We start from the raw sequence: 25,510 nt of genomic DNA, 5'->3' as shown, positions 1-25,510 counted from the left end.
CTTTATATAATTTTATGAGAATATTAAACTTTAAACTTTTAAAAATATTTCAAAACAGCTAATTTTAAACTTTGCAAATATTTCTTATATTTTTCTCAATGTAATTCCTTACTCGTTCAGAATAGTAATCGAATTAATAATCGAATTTCGAGCATAAAAATTTACGTAATTTACGAAATTTACGTAAAATACATAAAGTGTGAACTTTTCAAAAAGCATGGGGCTAAATGTCAATTTTAGGGCAAAGTGGTTGTGCGCCTGCATTCGTGCGTATAATCGAAGACAGGGTTGGAACCCCCTCTCTTGTTAGCCACCCACGACATTCCAGTAATCGGACTACCCTTCTTCGTTTTACCTCTCCCCATCTTTCAAGGCCCCTTCTCCTCCGCTAACCCCGTGTCACAGCAGTGCGGCTGCTGAATGGCTGAAAGTGGGGGTAACTCATCTCTCCTCTAACCACCCACGCAATCAATAGCAGCCTTGCTGCTTCTACTGAATGGACTCTGCCCTCCACGGCCTCCGCTGTTCTTCGTCTGCTTCGAGCCGGCTTCTATCCTTTTTCACCCTCACTCTATCGATTACTACGCCCTTGCCTAGTGCGATTTTGCGGGGGGCTGCTCTATCGACCCATCCACCTGTATTACAGTTCATTCATAAATCTTTGTTGCTTTTCACTCAAGATTGCGGTCTGATTTTTTTCTCAATTATTTATTTAAAAAATTATTGAATAAATTTGACATCTTCGTACATCAATTTGATATTTATAAAGTTCGTAAATATTAATAATTATATGAAGATATATGTGTATGAAGTTTTTTTAAAATAATGTGTTATATATTATTTTTGTGATAATGATAAATAACTTTCATTTTAATATTGTGCAGTTTTATTCTATTATCTAAATGGTGAAAGTGATTTTTTTTTTATAAATTTATTTAATAAAAAAAAAATGTGAACATTTTTTCCTAATGGTCTTATAGACAAACTTCTCATTTAAAATCCAATCATTTCACTGTTGAGATGATGAAGAGATTCTTTAATAAACATTTATTAACATTAATCGAGTAGAAAGAACATTTAAGATTTATAAATTTATATATAAAATAGGAATAGAATTTGAAAATTCAAATTAGTATGATATTTTATGTGATTTTTGTATCTTTTTGTCTGAAAAAATAAGAAATAAAAATATATAATAAATATAGAAAAAAGATCAGAGAAGACTGGAGATAATTAGTAAATAATTTTTTAAATTAATTAATAAATTTATTTATTACATTTTTGTTAAATACTGTACATTATTTTTTCGAATTTAAATGCTCAAGTACATATATGAATTAATTGCTAATAAGCACTATGTGTCTACCTATAATTATTCATCAGTAAATACGATATTTTTTTTTTAATCTAGACTTTTTAAGTAATTTGTTGTCATTCATCAATTAAAGTCACATTGCCGTTTACATGCTCCTTATTTTGTATTATCAAATATGCAACGGCTATTTATAAAACGTATATATTATACTATATGTGAATATAATAATTCCAAATTCTTATATAGATTTATCTTATATAATTAAAATGTGAATTAAAAAAAAAAATCTATGGATACAGAAATATATATATATATAAATATTCATACAATATCAAATTATATTCTTGATTTTATTCAGAGTTTTTGATTTCGATAATTTGGTTAAATAATTTTTCATTTTATTTAAAATCAATATATTCTAATACGTGTTATCAGTTGATCATATCATTCTATTATATTTTAAGGAAGTATACTCGCTCATTAGAAACACTTATCTTATATTTCTAATATAATCTATCTGTAATGCACAAAGATTATACGTAACACGTCATATGACATGTTTACATTAGTGGAATATCAATATTACAATTTATATGACGTGTATTAAGTGTGTATTTTAAAAGAGACGTAAAAAAAAACATTAATTATATGCAATTGGTCATTAACTGCTCATGGAAGATCATCTTTCGCTGCTCCAATAGCTTTTACCGATTACTTCTGTAAACATACAAATCTTTTTACACAATACAAAATTTGCAAATCTGTTTCAGTGGAATCATGAAGATGTAAATAATATAATATAAATTTATTATTACTTACCTGCACGATTACTAACAGGACTACGACTCCGGGAATAGCTCCGACTATAACTTCGACGATTACCACGACCATTGTATTCTCTACTATGACTTCGACTTCTACTTCTTGAATAGCTACGATCTTTTCCATTTCGACCACCTCGAGATCGCCATCTATTTCTTCCACCTAAAAATATTAAATCAATTAATTATATCAATAAATGCAAATTACAATAATATGAGATAAAAGTTAAAAAAAAAAATTATTTTATCAAGTTAAAATATAGAAATACCTCTATGCCTGCCATATCCACCACTTTTACTATCGGCAAGTTCTAATAGCTTTGGATTTATAACTTGATTCGCTTCTTTTAATACCTGGATTAGGTCGTTAGCCTTATTCGAATTATTAGGTGTAAAAAAGGTATAGGCTGTACCAGTTTTTTGCCGACGTCCTGTTCGACCGATTCGATGAACGTAATCTTCCGAACAGGAAGGATAGTCAAAATTGATGACAAACTTGACGTCTTCAACGTCTGAAATAAAGCATACGTATTAGATACTGATCACTAAAAGCATCCGCCTCCCAGACAGACATCGGTTAAGTATTATGGCAAGACGAATAAAATATTGTATTAAATATCAATCATTTATTTTGAACAAATTTTTAGATTAAAGTACGCTCTCCAAAGATAATTATAAATTCATTGATTATATATGTTTTAAAAAATAAAATTAAAAAAAGAAAAAAACACATTAAGAGCTGATATAGACGAGCAATATGATATTATTGCGATTTCACTGTAGTAATGCTGTCTGATTCGACATTTTATATTTCTAATAACATAATACGAATGTGCAATATTGAAAATACAAATAAATGTGCCGAATATACAGCATTAGTACTGAGAAATTGCAACTAACTACATTGTATAGCTTATCTACATCGAACCTAAATTTTACAAAATATTTTATTTATTATATTCTTTTAAGAATAAATTATCTATTTCTAATTTTATTTAAATAATAAAATAAAATAAAAACTAAAGTAACAAAAAAAAATATTATGTTTTTAGAGAGCGTTTTGAAAGTATAAAATGCTGAAATAAATTTCTGTTCAAAAACAATTCTGGTTCCTCATTAATAAAAATATTATTTCTTTTTCTGTATATTTTTATTTTTAATTTTTTTTTTAATATTTTATATATTTTATAGTATTTTTGTTTTAAGTATTTTATATATTTTTTAGAAAAATTATTAAAATTTTAATTACTTTATATATACATTATTTAAATATATATGAAATTATTTATTGATTTTTATCACAATAAATATTATGCATTTATATCCTTAAAAAAAAAATCAAAATGATATCAAAATATCAAAATATCAAAATGAAACCAGAATTGATATACAAAAAACTTTATTGAATATGATAGTTAATATAATGTGAATATGTAATGACAGTTATTAATAAAGGATTCATAAGGATAAAGGAAATGTAAATTTAAATGGATATGTATATAGAAGAATGTGTATGTATATAGAAATGTACATATATGCATATATACAAGTACAGAATGTTTTATAAAATATGCACTATATAAAATATTAAAAATTCTTAAATTAAGAATAAGAGAGTTCTTAATAATATTATGTGACCATTAATTAACAACTTTTAAATTTATATATAATATATATATAAAAGATAATTTGAAATATAAAATTATTTTTGAGAATATTATTATATTTTACAAAGCTGATAAATAATGATCACAAAAAATATAAAGAATAACTTGTTTTAATTCAAGAATTTCTCATATGTTTTAGTATATCACATCTTACAAAACATTTTGTTATATATATATATATGCAAAAAAGTATACATATTGAAACCCTTAGAAAAATGCTATTTGAACTATACTACATCTTTATAAAAATCTAAGACATTTTTGATCAAATGAAATGTTGACCAATTCTTAATAAAGAAGATATTTAACTTTAACTGAAATTTTTGTGAGAAACTTTTAAATATAAATAAATCAAATATAATAAATATAATTAATTTTTGATTTATGATCATTATAATTTTATAATTATGATCAATATTTAATTACATCTTCTAAATTAATAATTGTACAATATTTCACTATCGAACGAAATTTCTTTAATCAAAAACTATCTTAGTCTTTATCAAAGAAGAATGCTATACAGTCAAATTGCCCTTTTTCTGGGTGAAATTATAATTATTGACTGAATTATTATATATAGAAACTGTAATTATTGATATATACAGTTATATATATATATATATATATATAGCGATTAATTTAAAATTACTGTTATACTAAAATTAGGCAGTGGGTGAGTGTCGCTAGCAACGTACGGGCAGGGCCTGGCTGTTTGCGCTCGCTCCAGCTACAGCCTCCGCCATTCTGTTGCTACAGGGCACACTTAGAGGCTCTGGCATCAGCTACCATGCCACCGCCTCATTGGACCGTTGTTGGGTCTGATTAGCTTGAGCGGCCAGCGCAGGGGATTCTATTCTGGCAACAACGACTTGGCCAGCCCAGATGGCGTACAGCGTAGCGTAGAACTGATATCCAGTATGTAGAAGGTAAAGTAGATCCCGATTTGGCCCGGACTGGCCCTTCACGTAATTGACGTATAGAGGCACGCGTCGCAGCCAGCGCAGACAATGCAAACTAGTGCACCACCGAACAAACAGGCGGCGGGCACCCCCAATTTGCTTTGCATTACCCGGCGTGGGTCTGCGCGCAATGTGCCTCTGCAATACAAACAAAGATCCAACCGCGTTAGGTATATGTTTATCTCATTATCTTCCTGTGTTCAATATGAATTTTGTATTACAGTATTTTTTTTTTTGTTTTTTTTTTTCATATTGTTTTATTCTTTTATCAACTATCTTCTACAAAATTCTGGTAATCTCAATGAAAGCGAGTTTATGGGAAAAAATATAATTTAAACTTCTATAATCATTATATAAGTTTTGGCAAGCATAAAACATTTTTATTAGATTAATTTTAAGTTCAAATTATAATCATGATGTAGATACAATAATATAAAATGGTGCCTTTCATTATCCCACAAAATTATGTAATTCTTTAAGAAAATTATATCTTATATATATTTTATATATTTTCAATATAAATTTTATAAATGTTTGTTTGTAATTAAAATTGATTTGCTTTTTTTTTAATTAGGTAAATTGTTTTTATTCACCTTCATAAATCAATAAAAAATGCTTGCCGAGTAATATATTTCTTTCTTTTTTTATTTCTTTCATATAATATTCAAAAATTATTACCTTTAGCAAAAAATGAGGAAGCAAAATAACTACACATATTAAAAATGCTAAATGAACCACATTATGCATTTAGAATATTATGTATTTAAATTTAATTTGTAAAGTTTTTATAAAATATTTTCTTATTAATATTTCCAAATCACTGAACTCGAAAAATATCATTTAAATATTTATTTATATTTATATAATTTATTAATACTGATTACTGTTTCTAATTAAGAAATTGATAAATCTCTTTTATTTTGATTCTAATCATAAAGTAGTTCATTAATGAAATCTTGTTCTGATTATTACATACATAAGAATCACTTATGTCTTAATATAAAACTATACTATATAATATAATATAAACTAGGAAACAAATTGCAATAACAAAAGAAAATCTATTTAAAAGATATATACTAATAATTAGCAAGTATATTATATTTTGAATATATATATTTATTTATGTTTTTAATATTATCAGAACAAGATATTCAGAATATTATAGTAATTATTAAACTCACTGCTAGAAATATGATTTAAAACAGTTCATTTTCCATACCAAAGGAAAATGATGAATAATACTCTTATTTCTATTTTATTACATTATCATAACAATCATTTACTTACCAAGTCCACGAGCAGCAACATCTGTTGCGACAAGAATTGGCGCTTTTCCCGATCTAAAATCTAAAAATTGAAAAGAAAACTCAGTTTTGATTGTAATATAAATTGAAATGTGATATAAAATTAATATTTACCTTGTAAAACCCAATCTCTTTCTTGTTGTGTCTTATCACCATGTATACAAACAGCTGGCCACCCATCCCTCTTCATTTTTCTTGTGATTTCATCTACTCTGCGCTTTGTTTCAATAAATACAATAGTTTTATTTTCACTTTCTGCCATTATTTCTTTTAAAAGAGTACTCAATCTATAAAAATAATATTAGAAATAAAAAATATATAATATTTTTTTGATAAATAAATAGTTTTTTAAATATATACTTAATCTCTTACTTATTTTCTTTTTCATAATCTTGACATACATCAATGATTTGTAATATATTATGATTTGCAGCTAATTGTAGAGATCCAACATTGATTTGAGCATAATCTTTTAGAAAATCTTCAGCTAAATTTTTTACTTCTTTAGGCCATGTAGCAGACCACATTAATGTCTGTCTATCTGGTCTAATTTGTTCTATGATTTTTCTAATTTGAGGCTCAAATCCCATGTCTAACATTCTATCTGCTTCATCTAATACTAAATAGGTACATCTTTTTAAATTTGTACGTCCTGATTCAAGAAAATCTAACAGTCTACCAGGTGTAGCTATAACAATCTCTACACCACCATCTAAATCTCTAGCTTGTGCACCTTTTGGTGCTCCACCATATAAACATGTATTTCTAATGCCAGAGGAATGACCAAAATCATCAGCAACTTGTTGAATTTGTTGTGCAAGCTCTCGTGTTGGAGCTAAAACTAAAGCAATAGGTCCATCTTTTCGACCTAATTTAGGTTGACTATTAATGTGAACAATTGCAGGAAGTATATAAGACAGTGTTTTTCCAGAACCAGTTGATGCAATTCCTACCATATCTCTTCCACTTAAAGCAATTGGCCAACCCTGTGCTTGTATTGATGTAGGTTCTGTAAAACCTTGTCGTCTGAAAATTATAAATAACAACAATTCTTTTATAATCCATTAAATCAAATTGATCTCATTTTGCATTAATGTTTAAGTCAAATTTTTCAATATTTATTTTAATCATTTTTTTATCAATTTTAATGTTTTGCTATTCTGTTTTTATCTTAAAATCCTAACAACTCTACTTCTGTTCTTACTTGATCTGATGAAAGTTAAAAGTTCCAGAATAAACAAGTTTTAAGTTCTGTGTGATAGTATTCTTGACAATGTATATGTCATCGCATACTGGATACTTGTTCTAAACTTAAGAAACAAATTCTAATATCACTATTGTAAAATAATTGTACATTGTAAATACTAATTCATTTGGAACATTTTAATTTTAAACAAATTTATTATCTTAAAAGAACTTACTTAATTTCTTTCAGAACATAGTCTGGAAAACCTGTTTCTTCAAATGTAAATACAGGATTAGGTATATTTTTTCCCTTAAGGGTAATTTCTTTTTCACTTCTGTATTGTTCAACTATGCGTGGATCACGGTTTTGAACTGCTTCATGTGGTACATAAAAATCTTTTTTAAAAGGTTCTAATCGACTTAAATCCCATCTAGGTTTTCTTAAATTTGCTCCAGGTTGCCCACGGCTATTTCTACCACCTCGATCTCTGCCTCCACTGCTACCCCAATTTCTTCTATCTCTTGGTGATCTACTACGAGATCTACTACGAGATCTACGTCTCCTATCTCTATCACGACTACGACTAAAAAATAAAATACAAAATATTTATTAATATTTAAATATAAATTTAAAATATAAGTTATTTTTTAAATAAAAAATTCATGTTGATTTATAAAAATAAAAATACAAATATTTTTATTAACTATTTCTAACATAATATATATTTTTTAAAATATTTATACTTTTTTAAAATATATTAAATCTATAGCAATTTTACTTAATTAATTTATTTAAAATATTTTTATTTTATCATTAATTTTAAAAATTCAAATTATTTTAAATTTTGTAATATGTATATATATATAAATTTTTTTGAAGTCTATATCAAAAACATGCGGAAGGTTATAATGGCTGTAAAAATATAAATGCTTTAGAATCTCTTCTTAGTTTTATAGTCTTATTTCTCATTTTACATATAATTTTTTCTACTGTACTGCATGAACAGTTGCTATTCAAATATATTCACTTCAAATATGTGATATTAGTGCTGAACATTGAACATATTGATAACATGCATTTTCACATATCTATACATATATGGCTTACCTTCTATAGCGACCCATATTCAATTTTTTCTTACTTTCTCCCTTCTTTTAATGACGCTCTACTATTAATAATAATTACTCAAACATAAAAAAATAGTAAGTTGTAAAATTTAACTCCAATCAAAAGCCGTAAATGAAAGCGTTTTCTATGCCACAAACGACGCAATTATAAGAAAGAATGATACCATTATAAAATTTTCCACGCATGCGCAATTAATATCTATTTTAATAATAATTTTTGTAATTTTGTAAACAATATTAAATAATGAAAAACTTATCATTAAATTGTAATTATTAGTCTTTTAATATTTAAAATTAATACAATATAAATACAACTATTACATTACTTATTTAAAATTTTAAGTTATTATTTTATTAATTTGGAAAATTAATAAATTTTCAATATTAAAATTTATATGTTAAATTATAATAATGTAATAATAATGTAATTTTCTTCTTTTTATTATAATTTTTAATATTTAATTTCAAATTTCTAATAAATTTAATTTTTTATTTTTAATATTAAATTTGTTTCTTAAAGTAAAAAAAACATATTGTTTATTAATATCTCTTTATTTATTAATATTAAAATGTTTCTTAAGAATATTTAAATTCATTTTACTTTTATTCGTCTCTACCGATGGCGGTAGTTCATATTTCCACAGCAGAGCAGAATATTTATTACTATTAGTCGCTCTTGAGCCACTGAAGTGATAGGAGAGGTTAAGTTATCGTGCATTATTATAGTGTATTAATATTTACAGTGCAAGCAAAATACATTTTAATTGTAATCTTCACAATAATAAAATTCTTTTATTTTTCTTTTTTAAAATGTTAAAAAGTTTTTGCTTTAAAATGATTTATGTGATAAAATAATATATTACATATATCTATATATGCTTATTCTATATAAAAAAAATCTTTAATATCGTTATACTTAATACTTAATACTTAATAAAATAATATGACATTTATAACAATATTTTGAGATTAATATAAAATATGAAAGATTAATTGAAGTGAAAAGATTTTTAAAAATGACATGATAATTAAAAAATCGTAAAATAAAAAAATAATAAGGATTGCATGAGAAAAACCTTGAACATATAGCGCCAAACAATATGCATGATCTAATAAGACAAAGTAAGAAGATGACTTCACGCGAAATGTGATCAGAAATAATCGAAGCGTCAACGACAATTAAATTTCAGGATCAACACTACTTCCTTTTTTGTTATGCGACAACCACGGTACGATGAGAAACGGAACGATAATCACACGTGCTGATGTTTATGCGGAAGAAATTCCTTGTACATCTGAAAGGTAAATCTACATATTTTAAAAATTGTATTAAAAATTATATTTAAAAAAATAATATAAATTTTTTATTTGTTTTCTATGTTGCTTTGTGTATTTTAACAGCACACTGTTAAGAATCAAAAAATATGAAAAAATTAAGATGTTTTTTCATCATTTATCATTTAAAAATATCATTTATCTTTTTATTTATGTCGTAATATTGATAATAAATATGCAAATATTTATATGAATATAGTGTTTGATATTCTGTTCTTATTTATTCTTATTTTTTAATGTCATGACTGATGCTTTGTGGTATCAAGTGACTTCTGTGAAGGTGAAGAAGTAATTTAATCTATCATCTTTGAAGGTAAACGAAATAAATGTGTTAATATGTAATATCCAAATGCATATTTGAAAATGGTATTTTAAATATAAGAATTTATAATCTATTTTTAATGAAAATAAAAAATTAAATTATACATTCAGTCTTGAAAGTTTTTTAATAAATTATATTATTTATTTATTTACATATATCTTGTAAAAATAAAAAAAGAAATTATTATAATTCAATTTATTTATGATTTTTTTAAAAGCCATTGATTTGAAAAGTTTTATTCTGTATCCATTCTGTATTGTTCTGTTCCATCTCGCTTTAAAATTGGTTTTATATGGTTCGCTTATATGTATATTAAATAATGATAGAATAAGTCAAAAAGAAAACGTGTTTCAATAAAAATCTAGATTAAAAAAATTAATAATATTATATGCAGAATTAAATTTGTAAAGAAATGATCAAATTTATGTAATATATATTATTTTTTAAAATAAACTTATTTTTAAAATTAGTTTTATTTTAAACATTATGTTTATTAAATTAAATTGTTTTAATTTATTATATTTTTATATTAAATAATTATTTTTAAATTTTTTCTAATAAGTTTATCCAATATTAATAAGGAACTTCATAATCGTTGAAAAAGAAATCATTGCCAGTAAAAATACATCCGGTTCTTAATATATTGAATAATAGGAATATCGTAACAAAAAAAGAAGGGTGCATTAGTTTGGATCAATTTATATCCCTTATATTTTAAGTAATATTAATAAATAAATCAAAATAAATTAAATTTTCAATCATTAAATTATATTAGTATATATTTTTAAAAATATTTTTAAAAAAATTTTATATATTATATATTTATATTATATTTATTTTATATTTATTTTATATTTATTTTATATTTATTATATTTATTATATATAAATATATATATTTATATATATATTTATTATATATAAAATATATTATATATATATTATATATAATATTATATAATAATATTACATAATAATATAATATATGATATAGAATAAATAATATAGATTTGATAAAAATAAAATAAAAAATTTTTTTAAAATATAACAAAATATATTTACGAAAGATTAGAATCTGTTTTGTGACGCATGCGTGTCTTGTTATGTTTTATATTGTATATGCATTCAAAATTTTAAGTTAAATAAAAGTTTAATAATACTATTATATTTCTGTTATATAATAATTATATAAATCACATATGTTTTATGATTGATTTAATAATACCAATAATTGTTTCTTAATAATATTAATAAAATAATTAAATAAAATTAATACACATTTTTCATAATTGTCGATAGTCAAATATTATAAAACTATTATATTTGTAAAAATTTTATATGTAAAGATATTTATTAATAATAATATTAAATTTTCGTATAATTTAAATTTAATTTCGAATTGAGGAATTATTATATAAATTGTTAATATTTAATTTATTAAGTGATTGTTGTTCACCCGGCAAGTTTTGTCTCTACCTCACCTGCTCCCCGCTTGCTGTGTATGCTGCTTTGCTTGTCTCTTGCCAGTCTTTCGTGTATCTGCATGCTCGTCGCTCGTTGAAATTGAGATACTATATAATTTTGATCCTTTGTACGGTTATTTGTGAACATAAACAAGCGCAATCGAAATAGTTTGTTTCAATAATTATCTTAATAATCACAAAGTTATGCGTTTTAAAAATCTATTGCTACAGCGTGGATCCTATGAGTAAGTTCAACAAGCCGATTTGGTAGATTTCGAGGTTAAGCATTCTTTTCTCACCCTTCTCTCTCGATTAATTTTGATTCTTCTCATTTCTTCATTCGATTGAATTTAATTAAAATATTAAGAATTTGTTCACTTTTTATTATAAAAATTCATACGAAATATTTTTTAATTTTAATTGAAGATCGAAGTTTTAAACATGTGATTATAAATAAACGAAAGATTTTAATTTAATAAGTGAATCTTTCATAATAGCAATTAATAGATAAGTGTTAATATATAATTATAAAAATGTGAGGGAATGAAACGAAATATTTAATTATATATTTTCTGTGAGATATATATAATGATACTAAATAAAATGTAATGTGTTTTAATTTGTGGAAGTAATTTTTCTTTAAAGAAGTACTACGTGGCTTTTATGTAAACATATTATTAAAAAAACTATTTTCAATAGTATAACTATTGAAATATATTGAAATATATTGAATATCAAAAATCTATCAGAGATGTATCAGAGATCTGATCTAAATAATTTCATAAAATTTATAGTTTATTTTTCATATTCATAGTTCTAATAATAATAAATTTTTTGCTTATATAATTTTCTGAAAAGTGATACTAATCCCGCTTGTGGTTTTATGAAACTTTCATTCGTCGAACATTTTTTTTAAGTTGTCTCGAATAAGATCCTTTTACCTTATAGATATTATTATAATATATGAGTGTATAGACATACTATTTTAAAACTATTTTAAAATTATTAAGTAAATATATATATAAAATATTTGTTTCTTTTATTCTATTAAAAAAATTAATTAAAAAAAAAATAATATAAATATATTTAAATATTTTTATGTAAATTTAATTCGTTCATTTATATGTTTTATAAATTGTCATTAAATAGTAATTATTTTTTTTATTGTAAATATTTTTTAATATTTAGTTTTTTTAATATTTAATCATTTAATAATTTCTTTTGAATTTATAAAAATAAATTATTCTTATCTTTTTTTTTTAAAAGGAGGGTGATTTTCATAGGAAGATACGCTCCTGTATCCACGTGAAAAGTATACACGCGGGATGGGAACATATATTAAGAGTTAGATCGAGCAGTTCAACGTAGATCGAGGCACGAACTGCTCATGTTTCGCGGTATACCAAGTATTTTAATATAAAAAATTAACATTTAAAAAAATATTATTTATAGTGAAATTTATTTATAAAAATATTTATAATATAAACTATAGCAATAGTACATACAATTGTTAATTATTCCATTCTTTCGTGATTGTGAATAAATGTATAAATAAATTTTAAAATGTGAAGTGATATAAATTGCTAAATTTTTTGTAAAGATAAGACGAACAATTTGTTTATACTAGAATTTTTTAGAAATAATCCAGTTTTGTTAATTGATTTTAATGAAATTGTTTTTATTTATTTATTTTCTATTTATTTATTTATTTTACTTTTGATTTTTTTTATAAATATTATCATTAATATATTAATTAATTTAACTATAATTAAAATCAAATATTATAATTGAATTGATATGTTTATATAATAACAAAAATTATATTTATAAAGAATTCTTGTTCTAGTAATTGAACAATGGTGATTCGAATATCGAAATAACTATCGATGTTATTGAACTATCATAAGTAGAACTAAAATTTGATACGATGATTTTGATTTTTATTGATTAATTTTTTATATAATACATGTATAATATACAAATATATCATAATTATAATTTATATAATAACAAAATGTTCGTTTCGAATGTAAATTATTTCTAATATTTCTAGTATGAATTCATTATGACGAGTTTTTATTTCATGACGTGTAGGGTATTTCTTTTTTCATGTAAATCAAGTGCGAATATATATTCTATTGAGCACAAAATAAACCAGTTATTTTATTTTATTGGTGAATAAATATAATTCTTTTCTTTATTGAAATTTTAATTGATAAACGAAAATTTATTATTGTATCAATTATCAACTAATTTAACAATTTTGATTATAAAATCATTGAAATTAAATTTTATACTTTAATTAAATAATATTCGCATAATGTTATATATAAACACATAAACTGAAGCTCGTTTTATTATAAGCAAATATATTTCAATGGACAATGCATGTATTTAATCAATAGAAACTGTTGTCATATTAGTAATCTTGATTAACTGCAAGAATTTATTTAATAGAAGTCGCTCGTTTTTTCTCGAAATAATAATTATGTAATTCATGTAACCTATGAAAATGATTTTTTTTATTAAAATTAAAAAAAAAATTAAAAATATTCGATTATAAACTAATTGTAAACTAATTTTTCAATATTTTTCAAAATTAATGATTGATTTAAATTTATAATATATTTTAATATATTGTAAAACATTTTTAATTTTTATTTTTATTAATATTTTTTGATATTGTGTTATTAAAATATTGCATGTTTAATTATCAAAAAAACAAAACTTAAATTTTTTTACTTAATCGAAATTATACAAAATTGGATAATATAATGTGTGATCAGTGATGTGTGAACTTGGAATAAAACAGGAGGGGAGATGTGGCACTCTATTCGCAGTATTAATGGAGAAGGATAAACAATTCGAAATACGAATCTTGAGGCATATTTTCATATGAGATGGCATGATTCTAATCACTTGAAATCTGCAATACCTACAAAATGGCCAAACAGATATCCTTTTATTCTACTTTGACGTCAGAAGAAAAGAGTAGAATGCAACCATGTATGAGAGCTAGGTGGTATGTCTTCTTCTTTACACTTTCTACCAAGTACTTAAGAGGAAGAGGAAGAGAAAAAGACAGAAACCCTTTATAATGTTTAATGAAAGAATGTCTTAAGTGTAATTCATATTTTTCTTGTATCAAACACTAAATCTTTATATGAGTATTTGAATAATACTATAAAATTACGATTTTGATTGCTATTTCTTTTATAAATAGTTATATTACGACAAATAAAAAGATATAAAATAATTAGAACAACTTAGTCAAACTTAGTCAAAAAAATATAAATATTCATCATACTTCGAATTAAATGATGAATTTTTTAAAGATGCATTGCGATAAGCACAAATAAAAGTAATTTGAGTTGAATAGTAAGGAAACTAGGGTCAACTATGTGACAAGCCTGAATAACAAAGCACCAGTTGATCAGATTAACAGAGTAATATATAATTCTGAATTTAATTTTCAGAAAAATTTAATATGTTTTTTTAAATTTTCTTGTAGAGCTTTTCATGAAAAAGTTCTGCATATATCTAAAGAATATATGATTGTAACTAGTGAAATAAATATAAATCATTATTCAATATATATTTCATGCCATGCTCTCAGTTTTTATTAATCATGTTTTTATTATGAAAAATAAATACAAATATTGATTGAAATAAAAATATGCAAATCAATTTTAATTTTATTTAAAAAATTTATATTGAATATTTTTTTATGTAAATGAAAAATAAAATATTTGTTAAAAAAGAAACAAAAAAAAGATTTAAAAGAAATTTTGTTTTAGTGTCATCATGTCCAGTGATTCACCTCCACCACTCCAGACTTCTGTAGCTTTGGTAGACTATGATATACCAGACGAAGCTCGTTCTGGTAAAATCACACCAACCACACCTACTATTCCGGTAATGAATAAATTATTGAATTCTGATGCCGAAACGATTGAGAATGCAGTACCAATCGCGCAGGCAGTACTGCCGGTTCCCGAGCCACAACCGAAAATTGAAAGGAATGGATTCGACTCGGAGGCAACCAAACCAATCGCCCAGTCTGAAAATGATTCTTGCGTTGTAGATTGTATATATTTTACGCAGCAGTGCTGCGAGTGTGTAATACTTTAACAGCCAGAATTCTTCGCGTATCGAATAATCATTTATATTCGTTGCATGCGATTTAATATATATGCGTGTGAAGAGAATTTGAATGATATATATTTCCATTGAATTATATGGGATACAAATTCAAATGGAATTTTAATAATCGAGTTTTGCTCGATCAATTTTTTAAACGAATATTAAATCTTCGTATTTAAAAAAAATCTTATTCTTATCTCTGATTTCTATTTATTAAATGAAAATGGATGAAATATTAAAAACATATTTTAAAAACGATCAAATTTCAATGAGAATTGAAAAATTTGATATTTTTATATAATTATTTTTGTATTGTGCGATATTTATGATGATGAAGTATGTGAAAATGAAAAAATTGAAATTTTTTAGTTGATATATATATATAAAATTTTTAAATCTTTTACAAACTTTTACATCATTTTTGACATAAAAGAATCAATTAATCTTAATATTGCTTATTCAAAATGTATATAACAAATTAATTGATTATTATATTATATAATATAATTATAACAATAGTAATTATTAACATTTCATAGACTGTTAAATTTCATTCCAATTTATAAAAATTATTTTTTTACATGTTATTCTTATAAGTTTTTAACAAAAATTATCTGGTTATAATTTACTATTAACAATGAATTTAACTTTATAAAAAAATTCCGCATGATAATCTTATTCGTGCATTCCTATTTTTACATAGTGATATTAGAGTAATTTCTAAATATTTATACATTATTTAAACAAGGCATTAAAAATAACTTAATATTAAATAAATTTTTAATTTATAGCAATTTCTTTTAAAAATCATGTAATATTACTACATATATATATATATATATTTTATTCCATCATAAAATTAAGAATGAAAAGTCATAATGCTAATTATTCTTAAAGACTGCTTAAGTGCCGTAAATTTATTTACATATTAAAATTATAGAACATATTCATTATAGAACAAAATACTTGAGTAGATTAAATATTTTTGAAAATAACATTTTACATTTATAAATGGCATAAAATCTTAAAATATTACATAAAAAATAAGATGTACAAAAATTACAATTTATACAATATATAAATTTGATATGTGCAGTTGTTACATTTTGAACATTTAAAATTGAAAATAAATATGATTAAGATTATTAAATTTTTTAATAAAAAGAAAAGAATATATTTTGTAAATATATTTCAAAATGATACTGTACAAAATGATATTGTACAAATTAAACTGTCACGATTTTAAAATCCATATTAATTAATTTACGAAAATTCATTTATATAAATTTATTATTTTTATAAATAATTGACAAAAATAGAATAATATAAGAAATTCAATAATTAAAAATTTTCAAATTCTGCATTTTGTAATATCAAATTATATCTTATTGATATATAATATAGACATAAATAAATTATTTTGATTTTTAAAGATTATAATGATATATAATGAAATTGAATTCAACAAACAGAATATATTTATCTTTAAATAAATGTTTCATATATTCATATGGTTTATTTTTTGATTTTTGTATTAAAATATTTTAAAAATCAAAAGTACGAATATCATATCGATTGTTTTGCAAATATAATAAAATATTTAAATAATGAAATTAGTAACACAAAGTGCAATTTAATAATCTATGTAATAATGTAATATATTTATCTAATTTAATTATTCATTCTAATATTATTTATATTTTCTTTTATGAATTACACTTGTTGGAAAGTAAAATAAATATTAAGTTATATGATAATTAATAGTACAAAATAATATAATAAATATAAAATTCAACAATACATTTAAAGAATAAAGTTGCCAAACAAATATTTTTATATTACAAGAATGTAATTTATGTTTATTATTATTTTTTAATAATTTTATCTAATGTTTAATTTTTTTTTTAAAATAATAGTAATATTGAAAATTTATTTGCTATAGTGCATGAACAAATATATGTCTAAAAATAATTTTATTATATTTCTTCTTAAGATAAATTACATTTTTAGATGTTAAAATTAAAAATTTTATTTTTCTTAAAAAAATTTTTTTTTAGAATACCATATCTTATATAATTATTCTATATATATATAAAATTTAATCACCAACAAAATCAATTTAATTTACATATTATATTTCAAAAACTATAAAAACTAAAATGTATGCATGTTGTGTGTGAATAATTTAAATTTCTATCATATAATTGATGTTTTGAAATAAAATTTAAATTTTATTATCTTTATAAATTAATTACTTTAATAATAATTCTGAATTAGATCTATAATATTTTGATTAAATGATGATAGTTTACTACTATCTCATTAACTTTATAAATAAAACATCTACATATTTTTGTGATATTTCTATAATATATTTTTTCGTATTTTAATTTATTGATTGCTCGTTTTTTTTAAATATTACCTATAAAAGTTTTGTAAACATTTAATATTTGTTAATATTTTATACAAAAAATGTGCAATAAATAATATTTAAATTATTATAAGAAGAATAATGAATTAAAATTTTGACTAATAATCAAAGTGCTCAATATATCACTATTTATAAATATAATATATTTATATTATATATATATGTGATATATATGATGTTTTATATAATAGAAATATTTCTATAGTAAATTTTAAAAGATAAGAGAATATTCTTAATATTTTAAAAAATATTATGTTATTTGAAAATAATTAATCTTTACTTTTTAATGTCATGTTCATTCACTAGTAGTTTATTTGAACTAAAATAATTAAATATAAAAATATGTAAGAAATAAAATATTGTACATTTGTTAACAAAAAAGAAAATTTGATTTGACTAGGATCTTTAAAGATAATATCTTAAATTAATATTATTTTTAAAATTCTTGTTTAATCAAAATTTTGTAATAATTTTTTTTATAAATAAATAATATAGACGATTTGTAATTAAGTGATTTTAAGAGTTCCTACTTAAAAAGAAGAGGATTTAATATCAGACTATAAGAGAATAATTTTTTTAAATTTCTTTTTTAAACATCGTAATCAACAATTTTTATACACTGTTTAAAAATATGATCTCTTAAATACGTTTTGTATTTTTAAATTATTTATCATGGAATAGATTATAATGATGAATTTAAAAATACATACTTTTGAATTTAGTAAAAAAATTGAGCATAAATAATTATTATATTATCAGTAAATGCTTGTTTCTTTTATAGAAGAATGCATGAAAAATATTTTTATGAAAATGTAGTTTGAAAACTATTTGTAGAATATCGTTAATCTAAAAATCTATCTTTTAAAGTACATTAATTCGATTAATTTCTTATTTGCATATATTATTAGGATATTAGGATATCTATTCACTGGCCTCGAAAGATATTTAAGACTCTCTAAAGGTGCAAATTTATACAAATTATGCAATATATGAATTTTGTGATCAGATTTAATTACGATTCGTATATAGGTAGCGGATGTCCTTCAGAATTAAATACCCATCTATCTAAATCTATTAATTGTCTTGTATCGTCAAACAACAAGTACAAATACTTTAAAGTTTCAGCAAACCAAAAACTTTCTGTCATATCCTTTTGTGGTGTATTATAAACAATTCTCACGTTTCCAATGCTGGTGTATCCTTTTTCTACTTTCGTATAATTTTCAAAAGCCTATAAATTATATATATACATATATATATATATGTGTGTGTGTGTGTGTGATTAAAAATATATATAAATAATAAAAGTATATATATTTTATAGGAAAGTATAATTGCTTACTTGAAATATTTGCCATCCCCAATCTTGGTAAGTCTTATTCCCAGTAAAATACCACATATAAAAAATACTTTCAATGAATTCTGGTCTGAGTAAATTATGTGCATCATTCATCTTTACATACATATCCATTGATTTTTCTCCATCTGTATTCTAAATATATGATATATCTATATAATATACTTTAATCTTTATTAATTATTATTATTATTATTATAATTACCTGAATATTAAAATAAGTAATTTCTGGAGCAAGGAATGTGGGTTGAATTGCATATGTTTGATAACAAGTCTTAACAATTTCATTAGCAAGATCCATATGATCAGGTGGTAAACCATGATGTACTCCTAAAGCTAAAGTACCTCCCAAATAACATGTAAGATGATCCTATGAAATATACGTAATATATATAATAATTATCAATAATATTAATCATAATATTAAATTACGATAAATATTTTTATTTTAAAATTTTACCATTTTTGGTGTTATTTCTTTATTTGCTCCAACTAGTTCTGCTATGAAAAGATATTTATTAATTGCTGTACGTTTTACCAAGTGCTTTTGAGTTCCAGCAATACCTAATAGATAATCATCTCGTAAGCTAAAAACATTTGTAAATGTTAAATGATTATCATAAATTTATAAAAAATATTAAATAATAAAAAAAAAATTTAAATAAACCATAGTAATAATAATATATAGTAGTAATAATAATAAAAATAACTATAGTAAAAATACTAACTAATTAATAGTCTTTCCTGTTTGAAGCCATTGTTTCAATAAATATTCATAATAACTATCAGCGCGTGCACCGAGTGTAATTGTTGAATGATCTCTAAATTGTCCAGTATTAGCATTAATGAAAATGGGTACTAAACCATCATATTTTTCTAATTGATGTACATGTTCCGACACTTTTGCTACTGCTTCCTGAAAAATTATAATTTGCATATTTTTTTTTTATAAAAAACAAATAAAATAATTACGATTGAAATGTTCATATATACTTCGAATTTAGGATCTCCTGTACTGCGACTTAAATCACGAAATTCTAATTGAATTGAAGTAACTTCACTTGTACTGCTATCTGGACCCCATTTAGGACCATGTGCAGTTTTAGTTCCAAGATTTACGTCCGAATAAGGAACGCCAGATGAAGTAGAAAATGCTGGCATCAAACGATCTCCTAATTCTGTCTATGATTTAGAAATATTTATAATTAAATTTCTTTGAATAATTTAGTTATAATTTTGAAACATATAAGAAACTTACAGCTTTATTTAAGAAAATCTTATCACCTGAAAGATGATATGCTGATAATAGACCTCCTAATACTCTAATTGTAACTTCAAATAAATTAACATCTCTATTTGAAGAAAATACTAAATTTTTTTCAACCCACATTTTAGCTTCTAAAAATTCTAAAAATAATAGAAAATATTATTAATTTTGTAAATTTTTATAATTATATAACTATATATAAATAATATATGTTAAATATAAATTAATACCATTATTTAAACCCATTATATACATAGTACCAAGAGAATCAACTATAGTGAGACCTAAGCCAAACCATTCATAATACTTTCTTGATATTGGTTTTATATTATCATAACCCCAAGCATATTCTTTATATCCATTCCATGAATGTTTGAATGCTGCAACTATAGCTTTCTGTCTATTATTCTGTGGTCCTAAAATAAATAAATATAATATTATTAATAACTAAAAAAGTTTAATAATTACAAAGATATAATATTTAATACAAAGTTACCATTAAATTTAAGTGTATTTGGTTTAGGTTGAGGTGGTTCTCCAATTTGATCATCGTCCACCTGGTTTATTTCTGGTTGGAATTCAGGTTCCTCAATGACCTCCCCACCTCCTTTATGTTCTTGATTTATACTATCTACTACAATATCTTCTGCTGCCTAAAAAATTATTTAATTTTTAGAGAAACTATATAATATAAAAAAATATTTCTTCTTTGATATAAATCTCATTTATATCAAATTAATTGTACCTTTTCATATTTAAGAGTATCTTGTACTTCTATGTTATTATAATCACTTTCATCTAAAACTCCATTTTTATTATCACCAGGTAAAAGATAAAATATAACTAATATGATTGTAATAATTAAGAAATAAAGGATATTTCTTTGAAACCTTGACAACTGATTCCATTGCTGAAAAAAAAAATTTTTAATTGTGAATAATTTTTTAAAAAAGATTATATTGCTGGGAAAAATATTTTACAGACTTACTCTCCAAAGACTACGTGATGATCCTCGCGTAAATGTTGCACTTTCTTGGATATTTAAACTAATATAATCTGATTTCTCCAAGTCTTTCGGTGGAAACATATTTCATCAAAGGTTAAGTTGTTCTGGCCAACGTAATGATAATAAGAGCCAGAACACTTTAAAAAATGATATGACGATTGCTTATCAATTATGAAAGTCTTCATTTATAAAATTCGTATCGAACATGTTGCTACTTAGTTTCCTATTAATAAAATTTAGAAAAATAAATTCACACCGCATGAATGTCATGAACCATCAATGCCGTGATGTTAAACTCTGATACTACGAAAGTTAATAATTTGAGTTTATAATTTTATCATCACCAATTTTATTAATTTTATTATAATTTTATTAAATTTTATTATATTATAATGTTATCAATTGAATAAATTTGTTTCATGAATTAACACTATAATTATATGAGAGTGACGATGAAACGATTAATATTAAAGTATTATAAATATATACTATTTGTAACCATTATTTAATTGTTAAAAACAAAGATGTATAAAGATAAATATTGTTACAAATAGAAAAAAATTTTAAATAATATAATAAATATCAATGGAATCTCATTATTCGATAAATCTTATTTATATTAAAGATTTTTATTTACATGCTTATTCTCATTTCAACTAAATATATGTGCACACACGTAATAAATAAAAAAGAATTTTTACCATAATTTTTAACATATGGATTTTATTAAAATATATATATATATTATTTTTATATATTATATACTAAATATATATAATATATATTATATAATTAATATTTATAATATATTTATATAAAAACATTTATAATATATTTTATGTGTATATTTTTGTATTTTTCTTTTTATTGCATATATATATTATTTTTTATATTTTTACATATTATGTACATATAATATATCTTTTTCTTTTTATTTTCTTTTCTTTCATTTAAGGAATTTTTTTTTTTTAATTTTTTTTAATATTTTTATGATTTTTTATTTCAGAAAATTTAAATATAAAATTATTTACGATACTTTTCAATTAAATATTTTTAAACATATTAAAGATATACTATACAACTGAGAATGTAATATTTTAACATTAAACATTAAAATATCGTAATTTTGAAAGAGAAAAACAGAAATAGAGAAAAATCATATAATCAGTGCAATATTTAGAATATGACAAATGAAACTAAATAAGTAAGAATAACAAATAATAAGAAAAGAATATAGATAGAATAAAAATTCACTAACGCCATCTCTTGAACATTTTTAGAAAAAAATGTCTTTGGCATTCGAGAGATGGAGCTGTTCCTTAATTGTTAATCTACTTTATCCTGCTTTAAGAAGTGTCTCTATTACTCAAGAGATGGCATTAATAGTTAATTCTTATACTATTTCTATTTCTATTATATTTTTTTAACCTGATTATTCTTTTTATTTATGTTTTATGTAAATTTCAAATTAAAGTTTCAAATTAATAAAGATTCGTTGAGAGAGACATCAAATATATTTATTAATATAATATTAAATGATCTAGATTTTTTTAATGGGATATAATGAAATATTGAAATATTTAATTAATATATAATAATTCAAGATTTAATTTCAAGAAACTTTATTGTACAAATAGTAAAGTTTAGATTACCATCGAATACATAAACGATGAACTTTTAATACATATTAATGAATATGGATTATTTTATAAACAATGGTAACATTTGAAGAATTTCCTTCCTTTTTCTTTATTAAGGATAAATATTATATTTAATAAGTTAATCAATTTTTTTTTTATTTTGTCAAATGTTATTTGCCCAGTTTGATTTTACTTAAAAACTATTAAGAAATCTTTGAGTCTCACATTTAATGATTTGACTTTGAGCGTTACAAATGTACAATATAAAATGAATTTTTTTTATAAATGCGTTTTACAATATATATTGCATTGTAGATTTTAAATTTATTTACAAGTAGTTTTTGTAAAATTAAGAAAAAAATGTTAAAGCCTTTATATTGCAATAATATTGTTACACGTTCCAGTTACGTAAAAATTTATTTAGACTATAAATCAAAATTATTTATTTTTTTATTAAATGATTTAATTTTGGAAATATATAAAATTTTCATACTTTTAATTAATTAAATTTGCTAAGAATTCAATTTTGTAAATTTGAATTGGATATGTTACATTACAATATCATCTTATTTTTTTTTATAACAATATATATATATATATATATATATATATATATATATGTATATATATAAGATATGAACTTTAATTTTAATTTTTATGTGACTGGAATGTTATATATAAAAATTTATTTAAAAATGTAGAGTCAAAGAAAAATTAGTAAATTGTAAAAGATAATTATTTTTAAAAAAAATAAAAAAAAATTATTTATCAAAATTTATATAATACGATTTTTAATACGATTAAAGAAAAGAAAATTAATATTTTTTTTTTAAATCAGAAAAAAAATTTATACAACTTAAGATGATTTATACATATATATATATATTTCTCATCAGACTTTTGATCAAATTTTCTTTATTTTTGATACTATCTATTAATAGACAATCTTAATAATAATAATAATTTTTTTCTTTGTTTAATCTCAATAAGTTAGTATATAATTTCTGGTGAAAAATTGACTACTGTATAAAAAACTTATTATCTATTTAATCGTGTTAAAAATTTTTAGACATGGTAATGATGTAACAATATCATATGTTCTGTACAGTATAACTTTCTTAATCACTTTATGTTTATGAGATAAAGTTTGTGATATAATTAACAAATTACTATTCCATTTTTAAAATTCTTCCAACTTCTTCTTTCTTCTTTCATTTGAAGAAATTCCTTTCATGAATATAGTTTATTACATTTCCAATAATCCTTTTTTCCCGTTCGATTTAATCAATATTTTCGATCAATATTTTCATTGATATCAAATCGTTGGTAGAAGTTTATGTTCATTTTAACACCACGAAGACCTTATATTGTAATATATAAAAAAAATATATATATATTCCAAACAAATTATAAATTATTCTAAAAATATCAAAAAAAAAAAAAAGTAAAATTAAAATACAATAATAACTGTAATTAAATAAAAATTCTTACAACAATATTTCTTCATTCTTTCAATATTTCTTCATTCTTTAAAGCAATATCGATGAATAACAAATATCAAACAGTTGATTAGAAAAAATAATTCGAAAAAATTTCAAAATAATTTAAATAAAAAGAAAAAAGAAGAAAACAAATTTCGATTCCTCTTGGTCCCCACAATATTAAAGATAAAATCTTTGGATACGTTCGATCATTACAAATATATTAATGTTTATGAATTTATAAATTAATCGATTCGCAGTCTCGATTGCTTTCAATGGCAGATGTGTGTTACAGTCTTTTTAAAAAACATTTCCTCTTTCTCGGATATATTTCTCTCACCACGGATAAAGAAACAAACGATGAATAATCTTAATAGACTTGAAAATTACCGTCGCGTTAACAATCGACGAATTTAAAAACGACGAAAGTTTATTCCACCAATTCGAATTTTTCTATACCATTTATTCTATACATGAGATACACGCTACATTTGCTTCTAAATTTCTAAACACACCGCATAAACGATATCATCATCAACGATTCTCGTACAAATACAAAAATTCAACGATACTTAAATCAATTTGTCTCGTTAAGCTCTTTTCCTATAATTATTCCTCATTGTTTCTCATCGCCTTTCTTTCATTGGGACGGTTCGTTTTAAAAAAAAAAAAAATCACCATATT

The 25,510-nt window shown here is 22.4% G+C and overlaps 3 protein-coding genes across 7 annotated transcripts; 1 reads left to right on the top strand and 2 right to left on the bottom strand.

Annotated features, from left to right (window-relative positions):
* Nucleotides 1-1,616: 1,616 nt before the first annotated feature.
* Nucleotides 1,617-8,501, bottom strand: LOC122719459 (probable ATP-dependent RNA helicase DDX17). 2 transcript variants are annotated; one of them, XM_043945266.1, is made up of 8 exons: nt 8,363-8,501; nt 7,491-7,838; nt 6,442-7,095; nt 6,184-6,356; nt 6,053-6,112; nt 2,406-2,648; nt 2,135-2,299; nt 1,617-2,048 (listed from the first exon to the last, which is right to left on the bottom strand). In XM_043945266.1, exons 1-8 carry the CDS (start codon nt 8,377-8,379, stop codon nt 2,020-2,022), a joined length of 1,689 nt encoding a protein of 562 aa, XP_043801201.1. In that variant the 5' UTR covers nt 8,380-8,501; the 3' UTR covers nt 1,617-2,019. The 2 variants fall into 2 exon arrangements, with proteins under 2 accessions (XP_043801201.1, XP_043801200.1); XM_043945265.1 differs by having other exon boundaries at nt 1,617-2,032.
* An 841-nt stretch (nt 8,502-9,342) lies between these two features.
* Nucleotides 9,343-15,871, top strand: LOC122719430. Of its 4 annotated transcripts, none has more exons than XM_043945211.1 (3): nt 9,343-9,504; nt 9,573-9,684; nt 15,299-15,871. In XM_043945211.1, the coding sequence occupies exons 1-3, from the start codon at nt 9,483-9,485 to the stop codon at nt 15,630-15,632; spliced, it is 468 nt and encodes a 155-aa protein (XP_043801146.1). In that variant the 5' UTR covers nt 9,343-9,482; the 3' UTR covers nt 15,633-15,871. The 4 variants fall into 4 exon arrangements, with proteins under 4 accessions (XP_043801146.1, XP_043801148.1, XP_043801149.1 ...); XM_043945213.1 differs by lacking the exon at nt 9,343-9,504 and adding an exon at nt 14,314-14,523 and having other exon boundaries at nt 9,638-9,684; XM_043945212.1 differs by lacking the exons at nt 9,343-9,504; nt 9,573-9,684 and adding exons at nt 11,618-11,746; nt 14,314-14,523.
* Nucleotides 15,872-19,065: 3,194 nt separating this feature from the next.
* Nucleotides 19,066-22,097, bottom strand: LOC122719410 (endoplasmic reticulum mannosyl-oligosaccharide 1,2-alpha-mannosidase). The gene is made up of 11 exons (XM_043945178.1): nt 21,688-22,097; nt 21,445-21,609; nt 21,196-21,352; nt 20,930-21,115; nt 20,691-20,839; nt 20,426-20,614; nt 20,161-20,348; nt 19,893-20,019; nt 19,638-19,802; nt 19,418-19,567; nt 19,066-19,306 (listed from the first exon to the last, which is right to left on the bottom strand). Exons 1-11 carry the CDS (start codon nt 21,784-21,786, stop codon nt 19,088-19,090), a joined length of 1,794 nt encoding a protein of 597 aa, XP_043801113.1. The 5' UTR covers nt 21,787-22,097; the 3' UTR covers nt 19,066-19,087.
* Nucleotides 22,098-25,510: the final 3,413 nt, after the last annotated feature.

The sequence above is a fragment of the Apis laboriosa genome, unplaced genomic scaffold (genome assembly GCF_014066325.1).
Source record: "Apis laboriosa isolate Shangri-la unplaced genomic scaffold, ASM1406632v1 scaffold78_cov150, whole genome shotgun sequence".
Taxonomy (NCBI): domain Eukaryota; kingdom Metazoa; phylum Arthropoda; class Insecta; order Hymenoptera; family Apidae; genus Apis; species Apis laboriosa.
The sequence above is the reverse complement of the archived record's forward strand: the minus strand, read 5'-3'. Positions and strand labels throughout refer to the sequence as shown.